This window comes from Lithobates pipiens, unplaced genomic scaffold (genome assembly GCF_037356315.1).
Source record: "Lithobates pipiens isolate NorthernLeopardFrog02 unplaced genomic scaffold, aLitPip1_a1.2 Scaffold_16, whole genome shotgun sequence".
NCBI classification, from domain to species: Eukaryota; Metazoa; Chordata; class Amphibia; order Anura; family Ranidae; genus Lithobates; species Lithobates pipiens.
This window is the reverse complement of record NW_027507748.1, coordinates 24,054,418-24,077,029: the sequence shown is the minus strand read 5'-3', so window position 1 is coordinate 24,077,029 and position 22,612 is coordinate 24,054,418. Positions and strand designations below refer to the sequence as shown.

General features: G+C 41.6%; 1 protein-coding gene across 2 annotated transcripts in view; it reads left to right on the top strand.

Annotated features, from left to right (window-relative positions):
* The window catches only part of BOC (BOC cell adhesion associated, oncogene regulated), a 106,754-nt gene extending 85,814 nt beyond the window's left edge, over nt 1-20,940 (top strand). For both annotated transcript variants that reach the window (XM_077479681.1, XM_077479682.1), the window contains exons 5-19: nt 1,414-1,557; nt 2,620-2,913; nt 4,190-4,462; nt 4,566-4,846; nt 5,390-5,552; nt 5,649-5,759; nt 6,131-6,337; nt 8,628-8,809; nt 9,587-9,692; nt 11,026-11,148; nt 11,301-11,513; nt 12,836-13,038; nt 15,122-15,195; nt 17,249-17,406; nt 18,508-20,940. In XM_077479681.1, coding sequence (XP_077335807.1) covers nt 1,414-1,557; nt 2,620-2,913; nt 4,190-4,462; nt 4,566-4,846; nt 5,390-5,552; nt 5,649-5,759; nt 6,131-6,337; nt 8,628-8,809; nt 9,587-9,692; nt 11,026-11,148; nt 11,301-11,513; nt 12,836-13,038; nt 15,122-15,195; nt 17,249-17,406; nt 18,508-18,653 — 2,678 coding nt within the window. In that variant the 3' untranslated portion in view covers nt 18,654-20,940. The remainder of the gene's footprint in view (nt 1-1,413; nt 1,558-2,619; nt 2,914-4,189; nt 4,463-4,565; nt 4,847-5,389; nt 5,553-5,648; nt 5,760-6,130; nt 6,338-8,627; nt 8,810-9,586; nt 9,693-11,025; nt 11,149-11,300; nt 11,514-12,835; nt 13,039-15,121; nt 15,196-17,248; nt 17,407-18,507) is intronic.
* Nucleotides 20,941-22,612: the final 1,672 nt, after the last annotated feature.

Genomic DNA, 22,612 nt, shown 5'->3' with positions numbered 1-22,612 from the left:
TGTGTAGAACTGCAAAGGTGGAAGCAGAGACTGCTTATGTAATGAGATGAGAGATAGGGCCATATCAGCTCATTACATAAGCAGTCTCTGTTCCTTCTCTGCAGTACTACACAGTGGTTGTCCCACCTGCAAAAACAATGCACTCCCTGTGTGGCTGATATCTTAGCTGTAAAGGCAATACTTATTTTTTTTGCATTGAGTATGGAAGGGTTAGGCCAGTGACGGTGAACCTTGGCACCCCAGATGTTTTGGAACTACATTGCCCATGATGCTCTGGCACTCTGCATTATAGTGGAGCATCATGGGAAATGTAGTTCGTGCCAGAGCATCATGGGAAATGTAGTTCCAAAACATCTGGGGTGCCAAGGTTCTCCATCACTGGGTTAGGCCATCTGCCAAGTTTATGTTGTGGTCTCTGTCATCGTTGATAAGATTTAGTCTATTTGCCCTGGTGTCCTAAATTTTTGAGTTGTCATGACGTCAAGAGGTGAAGGGAAATCTTCCAACGGGGACATTATGACAGCTGCCCAGGTTGGAAATTCTCCTCATCTTGGGTATCCAAGACAAGAAGTTAAGAGACATTTCCCCAGCAGGACAAATGCCTGGTTCCTTACTCTATCCAAAAAGAGAACGAAGGAAATGTGGGCTTTAAGAGAGCAACAGTAATTGCACTGAGCGACCGAGAGCTTCATCCAGTGGTCGAATCTCTTTATTAAAAACTATAACAAAAAGTTGGAGGAGCAAACTTGTCAAAGTAGAGTAGAACTCTAGGTTACCTCCATTCAAAAGCCCAGCTTGTTTTAACATGGTAGTTAAAATGGATTTTGAAACCTCCCAGAAAACAGGGCATGGGTTCGAAAATGGCATCTAAAGCTGGCCAAGCATGTTACAATCTAATTGTACGATCAGTTTTAGATTTACCAATGGCTATGTAGAGCAAGAACTTTCCACATAAATTGAATAGATTGTTTAGTTAGTCCTTCTTACTACGTTCTCAACCTTTGTTAACACAGAGGAACCTTTGAAATAACTTTCCAGTCTCAGGGAACACCTGCTAAATATTACTACATCTACAACTTAAGATGCATTGGTGTGATGGGTCAGTGGTAAGAATGCTCCTTACACTTGTGGTCATTGCGAAGAATTACCCCCTTATAGATGGCTGAAAAGGTCAGTGGCGTCGGTGGGAACTTATCTGAGCAGCAGAAATTGCTCAAGGAACCCCTAGAAACCTCTGGAGGAACCCTAGTGGAGAAACCCTTGTCTATAGGTCTAAGTAAGCTTGTACGAAGATTGTAATGTGTAACTCCAGCTTAAATCTCGTAAGACCTGAGTAAGGCATGTCATCGCATAATTTTTCTAGAAATACTGGAGTGCCCCATAACAATTTTGTTCTTCTTTGTGTCTGCACAGATAATTACCTTATCATGCCCTCTGGGAATCTACAGATCGTCAATGCCACCCAGGAGGATGAAGGAACGTACCAGTGTGCGGCGTACAACCCGGTAACGCAGGAAGTGAAGACGTCCGTCTCCAGCGACCGCCTGCGAGTACGACGTAAGTTAGAAGATCGGTTAGGCTAGCCATAGACTCAAGCCAAAAGATCTGATTATGACTGGGCCAGAAGATCTGACTATGTTGTGTAACTTACATGGCAAACACAGGCTTATGTGTATCTGTCTCTACTGATATGATAATCTGTATATCGCTGCCATTGTTGACTGCTATCTGAAAATGTTTTGACCCTTGAGGGACAACAATGGTGGCCCGCAGATTCCTCTTGTGACCAGTTCTTTTTACTTCTTGGCCAAAAATGTAAAAAATGTTTGCGTTTATAAGCTTTTGCTACATAGATAGTTGACCGACCAGAATCGGCAAATCCACTTCTTCATCCACTCCTCATATTTGATAATAAAAACACTAAATCAAACTTTCTCAAACTTTTCTACACAGAGGAACCCTTGAAAAAAGTTTCCAGTCTCAGGGAACCTCTACTAAAAATGAGTTTATCTTTAACTCATGATACATTAGTGTGTTGGGTAGAATTACTCCCTTACAGATAGCTGCAAAGATCAATGTTGTCAGTGGGAACTTATCTGAGAGGCAAAAATTGCTCATTGCTCAAGGAACCCCTAGCAAAATCTGGATGAACCCTAGGGTTCCATGGAAGCCTGGTTGAGAAACCCTACCCTAAAGTGTATAAAATGCCAGAATTTACCTATCTTAGAGAGTTGTCACTGGAACGGTTGCCCCATGAGAGTATTTTTGTTCTCATTTCTTCCTATGGTGACATCTCAACATTTTTGAATTTGCCCTTTATTTCGTGTGCTGGTCACAATGGTAACCAGGACAAATATTGGGTAAATATCCCCCAATGGATACAAAGACAGCGCTAAAAAATTTGAGAAAGGATCTAATCCTTCGCCATTCCCTAATTTTGCATTTAAGTACATTTTTAGTAAACTGTTGACTTGTACATATAATAATGGCACCTGTCCATTATTACCTTTGCAAACCAATTTGAAAAAGCTTTTGGTCAAGCCATGCTCCCTGTATCTGTCCACTTTTGGTAGTCAACTCAACTGTTGGTGTTCCTCATACACGGTGTTTGCATTTTAGGCTCCACAGCGGAGATGGCTCGGATCATCTACCCTCCCATGGCGCAGACCATCATCGTCACCAAGGGCCAGAGCCTGTTTTTGGAGTGCGTAGCTAGTGGCATGCCGCCGCCAAGGATCACTTGGGCCAAGGACGGGTCTGATGTCATTGACCAGAACAAAACTCGTTTTCTGCTCAGCAACCTCCTGATAGAGGCCACAAATGAGGAGGATTCTGGGACGTATACCTGCACAGCCAGTAATGGAATTGGAGACGGAGGCTCAGCGTTTATCTTCTATAATGTACAGGTTTTTGGTAAGTTATGCCAGATTTTGAAGGCATTGAAGTTCTCAGACCTCTTTGATCCATCTAAGTTAATGTAGCATGATGCAGAAAGAGTAACTCATTAAAAAAGCAGGGTAAACATTTTTGAGGGTTTAATGTGATCACACAAATTAAAACCATTTTTGGCCAGGTCCACCGCCAAGCCAAGCCTTCATGGACATTTGTGCTGAATTATGGATACTGGTAGATCATTCATGTTTAGATGATATGTGTCTTTGGATGGACTACTGGGCATTGTTCTCTAAATTTAAAACAAGCCACTCAGTGGTGGAACTTCCATTCTAGTAATGGACTTGACCTTGCAGTAGACCTATCATCCTCATGGTCTGAGTACAAATAGGCAGCTGTTCAATTTTGTAGTTTGGAAAGTTTCTTGAGTTTGGGGAAGAATGGAATTTGGTTGGAAAATATCCTGTCCACCACATTTGTGACTTATTTGACATTTGAGTGAGTTTCAGATTGTAAAAGACAAGAATTAAGACTCATACAATGCTAACTATTTTTGCCTTGCCTTTCAAATCCATTAATACAGCTTTTTTTAACCGGGTTGCCGTGACACCCTTGGGTGCTGCCTGAGGTCCTCAGGGGTTCCGCAGCATCCTGGTTGAAAAATGCTGTCAGATCCCACCAAGCTCCTGCTCCACTGAACTGTACATCAGCACAGCAGGAACTTGGTCAGCACAGTGCAGCATAGAGCAGTGGAAGGGGGAAGCGACTTCTTGAGTCCAGAGCCCCTACAGGGCAATACATGTGTAAGGCTATGTGTGTGTATATGCAGTGCCAGTAGAGGATGCAGAAGCAGAAGAAGTATGTGCCCTGGGTTCTGACTCTGCAACCGGCTGCCAGTCATATGTCACTAGCAGGTTACAAGCCGCTCCTCACTCAGTCCGCACTGACCACAACCTTATGGATTGTAATGGAAGAATGGACTTGCCCTGAGAGGGAGGGTGGGGGTTGGCCTGCAGAGGTTAGCAGAGAGAGTGGGGTTTGGGGCACAGAGATGAGCAGGTGGGGGCGGTTTAGAGTACAGAGAGGAGCAAAGCGGGGGGGGGGGGAAGGTCAGGGGTACAGATGTGGGCATAGAGGAGGTTACGGGGTATGAAGGTCGGCAGAGAGGAGGTTTTGTTGTATGGAGGTGAGCAGAGAGGAGATTTTGGGTGTGGAGGTGAGCGGAATGGGAGGGGAGGGTGAAAAATAATGTGGTAATGCATAAAATCTTGACTCATCATTTAATTTCATCTGTCAGAGCCACCTGAGGTCAGCATGGAGGTGTCCCAGCAGATGGTCTCCTGGGGTCAGACTGCAAAGTTTACCTGTGAGGTGAAGGGCAATCCACCTCCATCTGTGGTGTGGTTGAGGAACGCGGTGCCTGTTCTTCCTACCCCAAGACACAGGCTCTCCAGGAAGGTTCTTCGAGTGAGCAGTGTGGGGCCTGAGGACGATGGCATTTACCAATGTATGGCAGAGAATGAAGTAGGAAGTGCACAAGCATTGACTTTGCTGATGACCACCAGGGCAGGTGAGTACTAGGTCATCATGAATGTCCTTAAATTAACTTTTCATAACCCTTTTTTTTTCATACCCTTCCCTCATCTTTCACTGACCATCCATTTTGTCTTCAGGAACCTTTATAAGCCCCGGATCAGTTGTGGGCACCTGGACTCCGACAGAGGCACCTATTCCTGATGACAAACAGTTGCTCTTAACAGCTCAGTTGAAGCAAAGACCTCCAACTCCAGGATCGCCAACTCCTTGCCCATCTGATAAGACCATCCTCCAGCCTGAGGCTCCCATAATCCTCAGCTCCCCGCGAACTTCTAAGACCGATTTCTATGACTTAGTGTGGAAGCCCAGACAAAATGGCAGAGCCACAATCCAGTACTACACGGTGAAACACCGCAAGGTACTTCAAGAGAACCTCTTCAATGATTGACCTGTTTCAAGATATTGGATGAATATAAACATTCTTATTAGTGTATTGTTTACTGTTATACTTTTGCTCCCTCTACTGGCTGAAAGTCTGAAAGTATGGTTAGCGTCCTTGTTGAAAGACTGCTCTAAAAAATAATGCACATTATAATGTGAACCTTTGTTTTTTCCATGCAGGGCAAAGCAACAGGCTCTGATAACTACTCCCCTCCCCAGTAGCAAACACTTACCTTTCCTTCATCCAGGAATGAAGAGAGAAGGCCTGTTCAAAGTCGAGACTTGAGGCTTACACGGGGCTGGACACTCCCTCCCCAACTCTAGTTAACAATATTTATGTGCCTATATGGCCAATTACCTGGGAAGAAGGGGGGCAAGCCTGATGCGCCCCCTTACTTGCAATTACTAGGCCTTTTTCTTCACTCCCAGAAGCTGAACAGAGAAGTGGGATAGGAAAAGGAAGACTAGTAGGCATTATTTCTTACTCCACATATATCTGACTTCCTTCTTCTTTCTGCAGCAATTGGGGAATGTGTCTGAAGAGTGGACTTTTTATCGAGTTCCCGGATCTCAGAACCGCCTAACGCTCACCAAGCTGGACCCAGGAAGCTTATATGAAGTGGAGATGGCAGCTTACAACTGCGCTGGGGAAGGACAGACAGCCATGATGACTTTCCGAACAGGTAAGGAGTACTTGCTGAGTTGGCCTGAACGACAGCTGTAATCTTCTGGCCAATGGAGGTATATTAGGTATACATTCTTTTTGTTGTATATTGCAGGGCGACGTCCGAAACCTGACATCATAGCCAGCAAAGAGGTGCAGATTCAGAAGGACGACCCAGGGACCAGCACGCAAAGCAGCAACCAGTCCGACAATAACCGACTATCCCGTAAGTGCCCCGGTTTTGTCCAGTTTTCAGATCTACTGGTCTATAGCTTTTTATTTCTGCAATTTTAGATAGCGACAACAACTTTTACAGCACTTGACATATTGTACAGTTCATTCACATGAGCCTATGCCCTCAAGAAGCTTACAATCTAAGGTCCCCACCGCAAACATACACACTAGTGCCAATTCATACAGGAGCCAATAATCTACCAGCATGTCTTTGGAATGTGGGAGGAAACCCAGGCAGGCACAGGGAGAACATGCAAACCCCATCATATAGAGTTCTGGAGAAAGCAAAATATAAGAATTTTAAACCCGTACATTTAAGTAAATAGGACACTAATATAATAATGATGTCTGTTGTCTTTACAGCTCCGGAGGCTCCGGACCGACCTACCATCTCTGCAGCCTCTGAAACCTCTGTTTACGTGACCTGGATCCCCCGAGGCAATGGTGGCTTTCCGATCCAGTCTTTCCGGGTGGAATACAAGAAACTGAAGCAGCAGGGTGACTGGATCTTGGTGACCAGAGACATCCCACCATCACGTCTGTCTGTAGAGATCACTGAGCTCGAGAAAGGTGAGCAAATGCGCATTTGCTTGGTAGTTTTGGACAAAAATTCAAATGAAAAGGATTGCCACAATTGAGTTTAGCTTTCGCCATGCAACCTTCTTTTGCGGCAAGATTGATGGTAGTTTCAATTGTCTCATTCGCAGACTCCTAATGATAGATTGGTCCATTGACTTTATATAGTAGCAGCATCACAGATGCCTTGAATAGTTAAACAGCAGAAATACTCATGCTGTTTTATCGGGCAGCACCTACCTTCATTCAAGCTCTCACCAGGACACCATACGGCACAGCAGATTCCTCCAGAAGATGCTTCCCCTGGGTAGCCACTTTCCTGGTTGTTTGGCCTGTGCCACAGCCCAGTCTTAAGTTCCTTAAGTTTTTTAAGGCTCTGCCACAGGCCAGGTTTATGTTTTTTAGGCCCAGGTTCAGGCCCTCAAAAGAACAAACCCTTCTTCTTTAGAACAGGTTTAGTCCCTCATGAGAAAAAAAGCCTTTTTTTAGGTCCAGGTTAAGGCCCTCAGAGGAACAAACCCCTTTTCTTTAGACCCAGGTTCAGGCCCTCAGGAGAAAAAAAACATTATTTTTTAGTTCCAGGTTCAGGCACTCAAAAGAACAAACCCTTCTTTTTTAGACTCAGGTCCTCAGGAGAAAAAAAACCTTCTTTCTTAGGTCCAGGTTTATTTTCTCAGGAGAACGACCCCTTCTTTTTTAGACCCAGGTTCAGGCCCTCAGGAGAATAAACCCTTCTTTTTTAAATCCAGGTTCAGACCCTCAAAAGAACAAACCCCTCTTCTTTAGACCCAGGCTCAGTTCCTCAAGAGAACAAACCCTTCTTTTTAGACCAAGATTCAGGCCCTCAGGGGGGAAAAAAACCCTTCTTTCTTAGGTTCAGGCCCTCAGGAGTACAAACCCTTCTTTTTTAGGTCCAAGTTCAGGCCCTCAAGAGAACAAACATTTCTTCATTAGACCCAGGTCCAGGTCTCAGGAGAACAAATTCTTCTTTCTTAGGACCCCAGGAGAAAAAAAATCATTTTTTTTTTTTAAGTCCAGGAGAGCAAACCCTTCTTTCTTATTTCCAGGTACATGTCCTCAGGAGAACAAATTCTTCTTTCTTAGGTCCAGATTCAGGCCCTCAGGAGAACAAGCCCTTCTTTACACCCAGGGTCAAGTCCTCAGGAGAACAAGCCCTTCTTCTTTACACCCAGGTTCAGGTCCTCAGGGAAACAACCCCTTATTTTTAAAGTCCAGTTTCAGGCCCTTCAGTAGAACAAACCCATCTGCTTTAGACCCAGGTTCAGCTCTGCAGGAAAACAATCCCTTCTTTCTTAAGTCCAGGTTCAGGGCCTCAGGATTAAAAAAACACTTTTTTGTTAAAGTACAGATTTAGGCCCTCAAGAGAAGGAACCCTTCACCTTTAGACCCAGGTTCAAGTCCGCAGGAGAACAATCCCTTCTTTCTTAGGTCCAGGTTCAGGCCCTCAAAAGAACACACCCTTCTTCTTTAGACCCAAGTTCAGGTCCCAGGACAACAAGCCCTTCTTTATTAGGTCCATGTTCAGGTCCTTAGAAGAACATACCCTTCTTCTTTACAAACCAGGTTCAGGTCCTCAGGGAAACAACCCCTTCTTCTGTAAGTCTAGGTCCAGGCCCCCAACAGAACAATACCTTCTTTTTGTAGGCCCAGGTTCAGGCTCTCAGAAGAACAGCCCCTTTTTCTCTCTGGCCTCCTATCCCCGGGCAATAGCCTGGGAGACAAAAAGGCGCACTTGGGCTGACATTCAATACAGACGGGAGCCTGAGCCGGTAAAGAGATTTCTAGAAGCCCAGCCCAAATATTTATCTTCTTTCTCAGCACACTTCACTGAAATAAACCATTCAAAAAATATTCATAATCCAATGTTTGTAACTTCGCACTTGATCTACTGGAGAACACTTCCCCGCAGCAGGCAGAAGCAATCAATGTCCTGTGCTTAGGAGAAATCTAACGAGCCCAGATAACATAAAGTTCAGGCTGACTACAGCCTAGTTTCCATCACACTAAATTTAGATGGCAGAAGTCAAATTTAAGGCAGGGTCCCTAAAAACGCAACCCTCCCTGTTCTAGTGTAGGCATGCTATGGGGTGAAAACGGAGGTTATGAACAAAGAAGGCTTCTGGGTCCTGGGGGGAAATGTTTTTACTTTTCCATGAAAAAGAGGGGAAATTTCTCATCAGTAATCTCAAAAGATCATATTAAAACAAATTGCTGTGTTTTCATTTTATGCAGACAAAGCTAATTTATTGTCACTTTTTTCCAGGGATGTCATACAAGTTCCGGGTCAGGGCTCTTAACATCCTGGGCGAAAGTCAGCCAAGTGCAGCTTCTAAACTGTATATGGTATCTGGATACACAAACCGCATCAATGATCGTCCAGTCACGGGACCTTACATCACCTTCACCGAGGCCCTCAATGAGACCACCATAATGCTGAAATGGATGGTGAGATTAGGATCCCACTCTGTAGTATATGGCAATAATATATTTTATTAAAAGACCCTTTAGGCTTCTGCCTATGGGCATCTGGAGGCTGGAGACAGCAACCATGTGTGATGTTTCAAAAAGTACCTGTTGTTTTAGTGACCTCTAGTGGCACCAGGGTTAAATTACAAGCTCTAATGTCCCTAGCTAGCACACAGTAGCTATACTTAAAGTGGACCTAACGTCAGACATATTTTTCCTGTACTTTCACTGTAAGCGACATAGTGGGACCGTTTGCCTTAAAGTCCACCTACATCTCTACAGTGATGGGCAGCGGGACTATGCCCCTGGAATACAGGATTGTTGGGGAGGTCTGTTAATTAAAGAAATGGGAGGGGGGGGGGTACTACTGAGATATCTTCATATCTTAAAATGCCTTACTCCTGCTATTGGTCACTGTATGGCCTAAAGTGTGACCAATGAAATGCGCTGGCTCTCAAGGAGAACCATTTAATGTCATGAGTCAAGTTGCAATATTCTATTTCACCAGCTGGTGGTGGGCACTGTCAAATTATTAATTGGGGCAACACTGTGGGCCCTGGACAAATGTGGGGATTCTATTATCTCCTAAAATACCCCTTTATTGCCCGCTCTTTCATTATATTGCTGTATTTATTTCAATGTGGTGGCCCCCTATCCCCATCTGAAAATGCAGCCCTGTGTTTCTGCCTACTATGGATGGATATATACGCTTACTATGGGACTCAAAGATGATTTTCTTTGTTCTTTTTTTTTTAGTATGTTTCAGCGAGTAACAACAACACTCCAATTCATGGCTTCTACATCTACTACCGACCAACAGACAGTGACAACGACAGTGATTATAAGAAGGACGTAGTAGAAGGTAAGCGGTGACCACCTGTACTGTGATAATCCCAGAGGGTCATCCCCCATTATTTATTGACTCTTCTTAGCCTAATTTTTAGTACATAGAAAACAGCTAAAGGGGTTCCTCCACCCAAAAGTGATATGTCAGAGATGGTGGCTTTTGGTTTGTCATGGGGACTCCTAGAAGTTTGGGGTGTTCTACTCACCTTTGCATGTTCATACTCAATGTTGAGAGTTCGAACTTAAGTTTGAGTGTTACTACTCAATTCTAGGGGGTTTCTACTCAATTTTACAACATTTTGAGTGTTTCTACTAAATTTTGGGTCTTACTACTCAATTTTACTCAAATTTGAGCGTTCCTAGTTTAATTGTGGGTGTTTCTACTCAATTTTGAGTGTTTCTACTCAATTTTACCAAATGTTGAATGTTTCTACTCAATTTTGGGTCTTACTACTCAATTTTACCAAATTTTGAGTGTTTCTACTCAATTTTGGGTCTTACTACTCAATTTTACTCAAATTTGAGTGTTCCTAGTTTAATTGTGAGTGTTTCTACTGAATTTTGAGTGTTCCTACTAAATTTTGAGTGTTTCTACTCAATTGTGGGTGTTTCTACTCAATTTTACCAAATTTTGAGTGTTTCTACTCAATTTTGGGTCTTACTAAATTTTACTCAAATTTGAGTGTTCCTAGTTTAATTGTGGGGATTTCTACTCAATTTTGAGTGTTCCTACTAAATTTTGAGTGTTTCTACTCAATTTTGGGTGTTTCTACTCAATTTTACCAAATTGTGAATGTTTCTACTCAATTTTGGGTCTTACTACTCAATTTTACCAAAGTTTGAGTGTTTCTACTCAATTTTGGGTCTTACGACTAAATTTTACTCAAATTGGAGTGCTCCTACTTTAATTGTCGGTATTTCAACTACATTTTGAGTGTTCTTACTAAATTTTGAGTGTTTCTACTCAATTTTGGGTGTTTCTATTCAATTTACCAAATTTTGAATGTTTCTACTCAATTTTGGGTCTTACTACTCAATTTTACTCAAATTAGAGATTTCCTACCTTAATCGTGGGTGTTTCTACTCAATTTTAAGTGTTCCTACTAAATTTTGAGTGTTTCTACTTAACTTTTCTCAATTTTAAGTGATCATACTCAATTTTGGGTGCTCCTACCCAATGATGGGTGTTTCTACAGAATTTTGGTTATTCACATTTAAGACATTTCCAGGTCCCCTTGGCAGGTGGTCATGTGGCCAGTGAAAACATTCTTAGGTATTAAGGTATAGCCAAGTAAGGAATTGGTTTCCGTGATGTACATTGACAGTTACGTTATCCCTTCGTCCTCCAGGTGACCGGCATTGGCACTCCATCAGTCATTTGCAGCCGGAGACCTCATACGATATCAAGATGCGGTGTTATAACGAAGGAGGGGAGAGCGAATTTAGCAATGTCATGATCTGTGAGACAAAAGGTGAGTCTGGCTTTACCCGGCCTATTGGATTATGATCCTAGATTTGTTGTAAAATACCCCGGCGCGCTGAATATTTATACTGTATTTTTTTTAAACGTGTAAAAAAAAAAATGTAACACATATCCTTTTCTGATGTTTTCCCTTATCTGCAGCTCGAAAGTCATCTTCCCAGCCAGGCCGGCCTCCCCAGTCCATGGTACCGACACCCCCTCCTCCCCCAGGCAGGGGTGGAGCTTTGGGTACAGCCACCGTTGCCCGTTCCAGCGACTTGCCTTACCTGATAGTTGGCGTGGTCCTAGGATCCATCGTCCTTCTCATTGTGGCGTTCACCCCCATCTGCCTCTGGAGGGCGCTGTCCAAGCAGAGTAAGTCCTTAATCCCAATAAGTTGCTTCATTGTCATCTAAATCACCACTGGGAATACACATGGTGCTTTTCAGCCGCTTCCAAACAGCTATTGATCAGTGGACAATGACTGGAAGAAGGAAGGCAACCTACCGTTAATGGGTTTGCCTGACCTGCAAACTTTGGTCAATTTTATCGACTAAAATGTATATAATAGAATTAAATCTATATTAAGTTGATCAGAAGTGGCCAAACAGTCTGATAGAAAATGATTGGACTTGTTTGATCTGTTTCTTCAACTTGATTGGCCACAGGTTGATAGTGGATTATTCATAGGGGAAGATCCATCCATTATAATAATAGTGAATTATTTATTAAATTATTCTCTGTACGGTCCATTGAGGGACACAGCTTTGATAGTAAGCAGCCAAGGGTTATACTGCCACCTATAGGAGAAATGAGCACTAGGCATATACATTGTTTTTAAAGGCCAACCCTATGGAGGCTCCACCAATCCTACCTCAAAACCTAGTTTCGCTTAGTGTCCTTAGGAGAAGAGATATTTATTTCATACAGCTTTTGGATATCCCTAAGTGTCTTACTACCAAAGTTTGTCCCTCAATAGACAATAGGGAATATAGTTCTTCTGTACGCACTGTAAAACCCTTTTCTCTATCGTCCATTGAGGGACACATCTTGGTAGTAAGAAACTCAGAGTCATCCAAAAGCATTAGGGAAGAAAGTTCAATTTTCCTAAGGGCACTAAGCAAAACCGAGCAGGTGGGAGGAGATATAGGCGCTAGGAGGGCTTGACTTCAGTTTTTTATTAGCCTATTGTCCTTTTCTCCTGTAGGTGGCAGTATAATCCTAGGTTTCTTACCATCAGGTTGTGTCCCTCAATGGATTCCCGAGAAAAGTATTTTGCAGAAATCTTATTTTTCAGTTTTGGAAATTAAAATTGAGAATAAATGAACAGATTTTTGAGCTTAACAGAGCATTTCGTTTATTTTTTGTTTTTTACCTGCTCTATATACACTCTGATTCACTTTATCTTTATTTTTTTTATTTATTTTTTGCAATCTTTTTTACTTTATTTTATTACTATTATTAATTAATTTATTTTATTTGACCTTATTACTATGTATTATTATTATTTATATTTATTTAATTGTATAAGCATTATTTTATTTTACCTACTTATTATGTATTACTATTATTAATTTATATTTATTTTATTATTATTATTTTTTTTTTACTTTATATTTTTAACTTTTTTCACATTTAGTTTTTTTTGTTTTTTTTTGCTCTATATACACTCTGATGCACATTTTGCTTACTTGCAGAGCAAACCACGGACATCACATTTCCAAGTTCTGGCATCCTGAATTCTTCCTGCCAGTACACAATGGTTCCACTAAGGGGGACCCCCTCTGTCAGCACCATTCCGTATTCCAACGGCGCCTTTGTAAACGGAACGTGTCCATCCGCCAAGCTGATTTACTCTGGAGGGAAAGAGAGAGATTATTGCGCCAAGGCTCTACACCAGGTATGGTTCTGTTCTTCCCAATAGCTCACCTAACCCTTTGTGGTATGACCTGACCTTTAAGTGGATCTATCATCATATATCAGTTTCTTTTACCAAATGTTATATTGAGTAACGATAAGATTAGGATACAGGTTGGGTACATGGTTACAATGTTGACTGATACAAGGTCAGTACATGCAAAAGCAATATTGGCCATCACATTTAATTTCATGGTAAGTCCATGAATGCTTTAGACACTTGTCAAGGTTACAATGTTGCAGTTTGATCATTGTTCCTTTAGAGGTTTCTAGGAGTTCCTTGAGCTGTGGTCAATTACCCTCCCATTTAATGGTGCCTACCTAGTTCTGGATCCAATGCCAATAGGCAGAGCCAGCTTTTTGTCACTAATTACCTTTTTCGTTGTCTATAGTAGTGGTGGTCAAAATACCACTATAAGTGGGGCATTCTTATGACTGGCTCTTATGACTGGGCACCAATGTAAGGGACATTTTTATGACTGGCCACGAATGTAGGGGCATTCTTATGACTAGCTAGCCACCAATGTAAGGGACAGTCTTAAGACTGACCAGCAAGGTAGAGACATTCTTATGACTGATCACCAATGTAGGGGCATTCTTATGACTGGCCACTATCGTAAGGGACATTATTAAGACTGGCCACCAATGTAGGGCATTTTTATGACTGACCACCAATGTTAAGGGCATTCTTATGACTGGCCACCAATGTAGGGGCATTCTCATGACTGGCCACCAATGTGGGGGGACATTCTTATGACTGGTGGCCAATGTAAGGGCATTCTTATGACTGACTGCCAATATTAGGGGCATTCTTATGACTGGCCACCAATGTAAGGGGAATTCTTATGACTGGCCAGTGGCCACCAATGTAAAGGACATTCTTAAGACTGACCACCAATGTAGAGACATTCTTATGACTGACTACCATTGTAAGGAGCATTCTTATGACTGGCCATCAATGTAAGGTCATTCTTATGACTGATCACCAATGTAGGGGCATTCTTATGATTGGACACCAATTTAGGGTCATTCTTATGATTGGCCACCAATTTTAAGGGCATTCTTATGACTGGCCACCAATGTAAGTGACATTATTATGACTGGCCACCAATGTAGGGCATTTTTATGACCGACCACTAATGTTAAGGGCATTATTCATGGCCGCCAATGTAGGGGCATTTTCTATGACTGGCCACCAATGTGGGGGGACATTCTTATGACTGGTGGCCAATGTAAGGGCATTCTTATGACTGACTGCCAATATTAGGGGCATTCTTTTGACTGGCCACCAATGTAAGGGGAATTCTTATGACTGGCCAGTGGCCACCAATGTAAAGGACATTCTTAAGACTGACCACCAATGTAGAGACATTCTTATGACTGACTACCATTGTAAGGAGCATTCTTATGACTGGCCATCAATGTAAGGTCAATCTTATGACTGATCACCAATGTAGGGGCATTCTTATGATTGGACACCAATTTAGGGTCATTCTTATGATTGGCCACCAATTTTAAGGGCATTCTTATGACTGGCCACCAATGTAAGTGACATTATTATGACTGGCCACCAATGTAGGGCATTTTTATGACCGACCACTAATGTTAAGGGCATTATTCATGGCCGCCAATGTAGGGGCATTTTCTATGACTGGCCACCAATGTGGGGGCATTCTTATGACCGGTAACCAATGTGGGGGCATTCTTATGACTGGCCACCACTGTGGGGGACATTCTTATGACTGGCCACCAATGTAGGGGCATTCTTATGACTGACTGCCAATATTAGGGACATTCTTATGGCTGGTCACCAATGTTAAGGGCATTCTTATGACTGGCCACCAATGTAAGGGGCATTCTTATGACTGGCCACCTTCTTTCAAAGTTATGCGCACATCCTACAGTAAACAATAAATATCTCATTTTATGGAGTCATTGTAAACCTATTGACAGGTTAATGAGCATTGTTGGGGGGTAATGCGATACGTTATCATGGTGTGGTACAATAATAATGTCCTGCCGTGCGTACAAATATTATGCTGAATTCTTCTTGTGTTTGGACGCAGGATGAGGCCAGCACGCTGCTGGCAGGAAGTGAAGCCGGACCTCCAGAACCAACAGACCATCAACAGCCCTCCGAGTAAGTCTCCCTGATGTCATCCGTGATTATAATGGGGGGGTGTTAGGAAAACCAATGACGCATGATAGCGACTATGGAGGGGGTGCATGAGAGGCCCAGGATCTCCTAAAAATCATGCCCAGTTTAGTGTCTTATTACTCTCTTATTAGATAAGCTGAATTACTTCAGTGAGGCTGCTGCTCCCAAACAAGGAAGGGGGTCTTAAGAGAAATCTGAATATGTAGAAAGCAATAAGGGCACCAGACCAATGGTAGGAGAGTCCAGAGTGCTTCACCTGCCGGTGATAATACATAATGTGGCATTTATAATGTGCCTGTTAGCCACCCTCTGAAAAGTGATCCACCACTGATCCCTTTTTAGAGGGGTGGCAAGGCCTACCACCCATGTGAACGAGCTCTAGTTACAAGACATATAAGCCCAGATGAAGACCTGATAAAGGGGGAATGTGGACCCCCGAAACATGTTGACTACTGAATATATGTATATATACTGTATATAGATATATATATATATATAGATATATATATTAGTGACAATAATATTAATAATACATTATTATATTTAATAAAAAATACTATTTGTTTAAAATAAATCTAATTTAAAATTAAATAGGAAAAGAGGATGTGGTAATGCACAATAATAAATTACTATAATTAATAAAAATACAATCAATTAATAAATATGACTTAAAATTAAATAGGAGTGAAGGTGTGCTAATGTTTTACATCACTAATGTAAAAAAAATTATAATAAAAAAAAAAAAATTATATATATATTATATATATATATATAATGTGTGTGTGTATTTTTTTTTTATTATGTCAATAATATTAATAATTCACAATAATAAATTATTATCATTAATCAAAATACAATTTATTAATAAATATGCTTTAGAATTAAATAGGAGAGTAGAAGATGTGCTAATAATGTATAATAAATTACTATAATTAATCAAAATACAATTTATTAATAAATATGATTTAAATTTAAATAGGAGTGAAGGTGCACTAATGTCGTACATCACTAATGTCAAAAAAAATTATAGTAAAAAAAAAAAAAAAAATATATATATATATATATATATATATATATATAATGTGTGTGTGTGTATTTTTTTATTATGTCAATAATATTAATAATTCACAATAATAAAGGATCATTAATCAAAATACAATTTATTAATAAATATGCTTTAGAATTAAATAGGAGAGTAGAAGATGTGCTAATAATGTACATCACTCATGTCAATAATAATTATAATTTTATTATATACTATATATATTTATTATATACATACATACACACATGTGTATATATATACATATACATATATATATATATGTGTGTGTGTATGTATGTGCATGTGTATTTTTTTTATAATAATGTCAATCATTTTAATATTACACAATAATGAATTATTTTATTAATAAAAATACAATCTATTAACAATAAGTATGATTTTAAATGAAATAGGAGTGTAACCTGTGCTAATGACAATAATAAGTATAATTTTAGAATTTATAAATGATTGTTTTTTCTGCCTTCCTCTGGATCAACTGTGGTTATAAGATTGAGTATATAGGATTGTATGATATTTTTTTTTTTTTTTTTTTTTTAATGGTTGAACTAGATGGTCTTTGTTCAACCTGACTAACTATGTAACTATATCTATATATAGATATATACATATATTTGTATGTGTGTGTGTGTGTGTGTGTATATTTTTTTTATAATAATGTCAATAATATTAATATTACACAATAATAAATTATTTTATTAACAAAAAATACAATCTATTAATAATAAATATGATTTAAAAATAAAATAGGAGTGCAAGCAGCGTTTATGCGCATAATAATCAATAATAATTATAATGATATATCTATGTGTGTATATTATATATATATATATATATATATATACACACAGTATACATGTATCTAATAATATCAATAATGGTTGAGCTCCAGAAGAATTTTTGGTGGCGATGGTCTGTAGACATGTTGTATGTGCTCCCCTCCGATGTAACATGTATTCCCGTGTATTGCAGGTTGCGTCGGGCGGAATCTTGCGAGATGACCGTATTGTATGAGGACGAGACAACCCACCCATACATCCAGGTCTCCCACCCCGAGGACCCCACCCACGTCCTGGATGGTACCCGATTCCCCATCCTCTCTGTGCCCACTGAGAAGCCGCTTTGTCCAGGTAGGACACCAAACATAAAGTGTGATGGTTTTTGGTTAATATTTTTTTTATACAAAAATATTTACATTGTTTCCATTATTTATATAAAATGTTACCAATAAACATTTTGTTGTGAGGTGCCATGACACTCAGTGTGCAAAGCATGCCAGTGTTTCGTCACATATGGCGACCCGTCATATTTGGCTACCCGCTGGACTGCGCATGCAGAGGTGGTCAGGGGGGCACAGTACAGTGGTAGTCAGGGGGGCACAGTACAGTGGTGGTCAGGGGGGCACAGTACAGAGGTGGTCAGGAGGGCACAGTACAGTGGTGGTCAGGAGGGCACAGTACAGTGGTGGTCAGGAAAGCACAGTACAGTGGTGGTCAGGAGAGCACAGTACAGAGGTGGTCAGGAAAGCACAGTACAGTGGTGGTCAGGAGGGCACAGTACAGTGGTGGTCAAGAGAGCACAGTACAGTGGTGGTCAGGAGGGCACAGTATAGTGGTGGTCAGGAGGGCACAGTACAGTGGTGGTCAGGAGGGCACAGTACAGTGGTGGTCAGGAGAGCACAGTACAGTGGTGGTCAGGAGGGCACAGTAAAGAGGTGGTCAGGAGGGCACAGTACAGCAGTGGTCAGGAGGGCACAGTACAGCGGTGGTCAGGAGAGCACAGTACAGTGGCGGTCAGGAGGGCACAGTACAGTGGCGGTCAGGAGAGCACAGTACAGTGGCGGTCAGGAGGGCACAGTACAGTGGTGGTCAGGAGGGCACAGTAAAGTGGTGGTCAGGAGGGCACAGTACAGGTTTCGGGATGCTGCTATGACTTGGCCATCCTGGGACAACTTAGTAAAAAGTGTGACTGTTCCAGCAAATCCGGGACAGTTTACAAGTATGATGTAATGTAGGATTCTGCCCCTTGGTGATGCCCAGGGGTGTCCATGCATGAAGGTGGCTTTGACTTGCTGAAGCTTCTAATGTACATTATGAGAAGCTCACAGTGTGCAGTGAAATCACAGGAAGCCATTTCAGTCCAGGAGAGGAGCCGCTACAACAGTGTAAGACTGAAGGGAAGGTCGTGTACATGATGGGCAGATTGTATAACTTGATCTTTTCCCCCCGCAGGTTCTTCATGTCATCTCCCTCCAGTGGAGTCCATGGACACCAGCGATGGTCCGGATCCTCCTGTGGACCCCCAACTTCATCAGAACTCCTTGCATAGCGGAAATACGGACACGTGTCCTTCTCACTACACCAGGCCGGCAACTTAAAGGACTTAAGACTGAATATAAAGGACTTTCTATGGGGAGACTGTGCTGCGCCACATAATAATGCTGAGTATTACTGGACAGCGATGGGTCGATGTTTTACCCTCCCAGGGTCAGCAATGGGCCAATGTTCTTCACCCACAGGGTCAGTGACAGGCCAATATTCTACCCACTTCAGGGTCAGCGATGTGCCAATGTTGTTCACCCCCATGGTCAGTGATGAACCAGCGATTTAACCTATAGGGTTAACGAAGGGGCCAAAGTTTTACCTCCAGGGTCAGCAATGGGCCAATGTTCTACACCCCCAGGGTCAGAAATGGGCCAATATTCTAGCTTCCCAAGGTCATCAATTGGTCAATATTTTAACCCCTAGGGTAAGCGATGGGCCAATGTTCTACGCCCCCATGTTTAGCTGGACCAAACTACCCCCACAGAGTCAGCGATGGGCCAGTGTTTTAATGCCCATGGTCAATGATGGGTCAATATTCTTTGCCACCATGTTCAGTGATGGGCCAGTGTTCTACCCTCCTCCCAGGGACAGTGATAGGCTAATGTTCTATCTCCCCTTAGGGTCAGCAACGGGCCAATATTCTACTTTCCTAGAGTCAGGGATGGGACTATATTCTACCCCCCCCTAGGGACAGTGATGGGCCAATATTCTACAGCCCCTGAGTCGGTGTTCTAAACCTCCAGGGTCAATGATGGGACAATATTCTACCCCCCCAGTGTCAGCAATGGGCCAATATTCTACCTTCCCACAGTCAGGGATAGGACTATATTCTACCCCCTCCCTAGAAACAGTGATGGGCCAATATTCTACAGCCCCTGGGACAGTGTTCTACAGCTCCAGGGTCAATGATGGGACAATATTCTATCCCCCTAGGGACAGTGATGGGCCAATGTTCTATACCCCTAGGGTCAGCAATGGGCCAATATTCTACCTTCCCAGGATCAGCGATGGGCCAATATTCTACCTTCTCAGAGTCAGTGATGGGACTATATTCTACCCCCCCAGGGACATTGATGGGCCAATCTTCTACAGCCCCTGGGTCAGTGTTCTACACCTCTAGGGTCAATGATGGGACAATATTCTACCCCCCCAGGGACATTGATGGGCCAAACTTCTATAGCCCCTGGGTCAGTGTTCTACACCTCTAGGGTCAATGATGGGACAATATTCTACCCCCCCCCCCCCCGGGACAGTGATGGGCCAATGTTCTATACCATCAGGGTCAGCAATAGGCCAATATTTTAACCCCTAGGGTCAGTGATGGGCCAATGTTCTATACCCCTCATGTTCACTCGGGCCAAAATTGGGCCTCAGAGTTAGCGAGGGGGGCCAATGTTTTGACCTCCATGGGCAGTGATGGGTCAATATTCTACTCTCTACATGCCTGGCTCAGTCCGACCCGCTCTACATAATGACCTATGTACAACAAAAGGGGCGGAGCCTGCATTTCAACTACGTGTGGTCAGAAAGAGGCATGGCCTTTGTCTAAATAATTTACTACTAATGTTTAGGGTCAGTAACACACTTTGTATGAATGTACCGATTCTGGAGAACGCTAGAAGGAATTAGCAGATAAATGTAACAAACCAAGCGGCAAATAATTGTATCCAATTTTTACTTTTTTTTTTGCCAATTCCCTCTAGCGTTCTCTAAAACTGTTACATTGTTACAAAGACATATAGTATGTACTTCCTGCTTTCCTCAGCTCCATCTAGTGGCCATAATACAGAAAACAAGACCACCCCCCCCAGTTCTTTGTGTTCCAGCTTTACCCATCCCCCTCAGCAGTATTTTGTCCTGCAGCACTTTTGGCCCATTTTTTTATTTTTTTTGTTGCTAAAAAGAGAAAGAAATGTTTATTTTTATACAATAGATATATTTATATATTTATGCACTTGTACATAGATTATTTTCTTTATCAAGAAAGTTTTGTACGGTATGAACCGAGGGACCAGTATACTCCGCCCACCAGATCTCCGCTAATGTTCTGCTCGCCGGCGGCGCGTGAACGCACAGCATAGCTTCCGCTGACGCAGCGAGGGTACGCGTTTCACCGACACCGCTTTTTTTTCGAAGAAGAGAGCGGTTTCAGGCTCGGACTCTTTCCACATTGAACCTGCTACATTCCTGCCCGCCACGACCGCCGCTCCAAGTCAATGGACGCACTTCGCACGTGCCGCGACGAATGTACATATGCACTATGTATGCGCCTTCAATATGACACATTGGCTGCTTCAAGTATATTTGTAACAAAAAGGAAATAAACGTCTTTAAAGTAAATGACTGTGCTTTTTTCTTTTTTTACTTGTACAAAAATATTAATTTGATGTTATAAAACAGAAAAATAAAAATAGAAAAAAAATAAAAATGCAAAAAAAAAAAATTGCTTTGACTGTGCTTTTTTTACTTGTACAAAAATATTGGTTTGATGTTATAAAATACAAATATAAAAATGGAAAAAAAAATAAAACTACAAAAAATAAAAGTAGAAAATAAAATAAAAATACAAATAATAAAAATATCAGTTAAATAAATGTTATAAAAATAGAAAAAATTAAAATATAATAGAACTAATTAAAAAAAACATACAAATTAATAAAAATGCAGCAAAAATTGTTTTGACCGTGCTTTTTTTTTTTACTTATACAAAAATATCAGTTTGTTATAAAATACAAAAATAAGACTAGAAAAAAAATAAAACTACAAAAAATAATAGAAAATAAATGCCCAACATTATTTTGACCATGTTTTTTTTTTTTTTACTTGTACACAAATATCAGTTTGATCTTATAAAATATAAAAATAAAAATAGAAAAAATAAAAATAGAAAAAAACATAAAAATACAAATATTAAAAATGCAAAAAATAATTGTTATGACTGTGCTTTTATATATATATATATATATTTTACTTATAAATTAGTTTGAGGTTCTAAAATACAAAAATAAAATGTTTTACTTGTACAAAAATATTAGTTTGATGTTATAAAATACAATGATGAGGTAGGTACTGCACAGACACCAGGATTTACATGATGGAGTAGTTTCTGAGCTGGGATCTCAGCCCAGGAAGAAGGTGGTGACCCTGGATGATGCCTGAGCAAAGATGGTGCTGGAGAGAATAACGGAAGACGCTATTAGTCTTTCATGGACTGAATGTCAGGACAGGTACTCTTGAATATAAGTCATATAGTTACAGAAGGTGAAACAATAGTCATCGTTTTCCATGAAGATATTTTAGATATAAAGTGGTTAAGAAAAAGTTTCAAATGTAGCAAACACAACGCAAATCTACGACAAACTTTAATCAGTATTTAAAAGAAAAATCCACCCAAAACTTCCACTTATAGGTGGAACCTGCGGGGCAAAGGTCCCCCATTGTCTTCTTCTACCTCTTAGGGTCCCCGTGAGATCTCGCCTTCATGATTCCCATCTTCATTCCTGTCCATCCTTGTGTGTTCCAGCTCCTCCTCTTACCTTACTACTGTTAGGGCAGTAAAATCCAGCACAGGGATGGTGGGAACCCCTCATAATGGGCACAGCAGGTGTACAGACCCAGGAACTCAGCACAGGGATGGTGGGAACCCCTCATTATGGGCACAGCTGGTGCACAGACCTGGGAACTCAGCACCAGGATGGTGGGAACCCCTCATCATGGGCACAGCTGGTGCACAGACCCGGGAACTCAGCTCAGGGATGGTGAGAACCCCTCATAATGGGCACAGAAGGTGTACAGACCTGGGAACTCAGCACCAGGATGGTGGGAACCCAGAAACTCAGCTCAGGGATGGTGGGAACCCCTCATAATGGGCATGGCAGGTGTACAGAGCTAGGAACTCAGCTCAGGGATGGTGGGAACCTCTCATAATGGGCACAGCAGGTGTACAGACCTGGGCACTCAGCACCAGGATGGTGGGAACCTCTCATAATGGGCACAGCAGGTGTTCAGACCC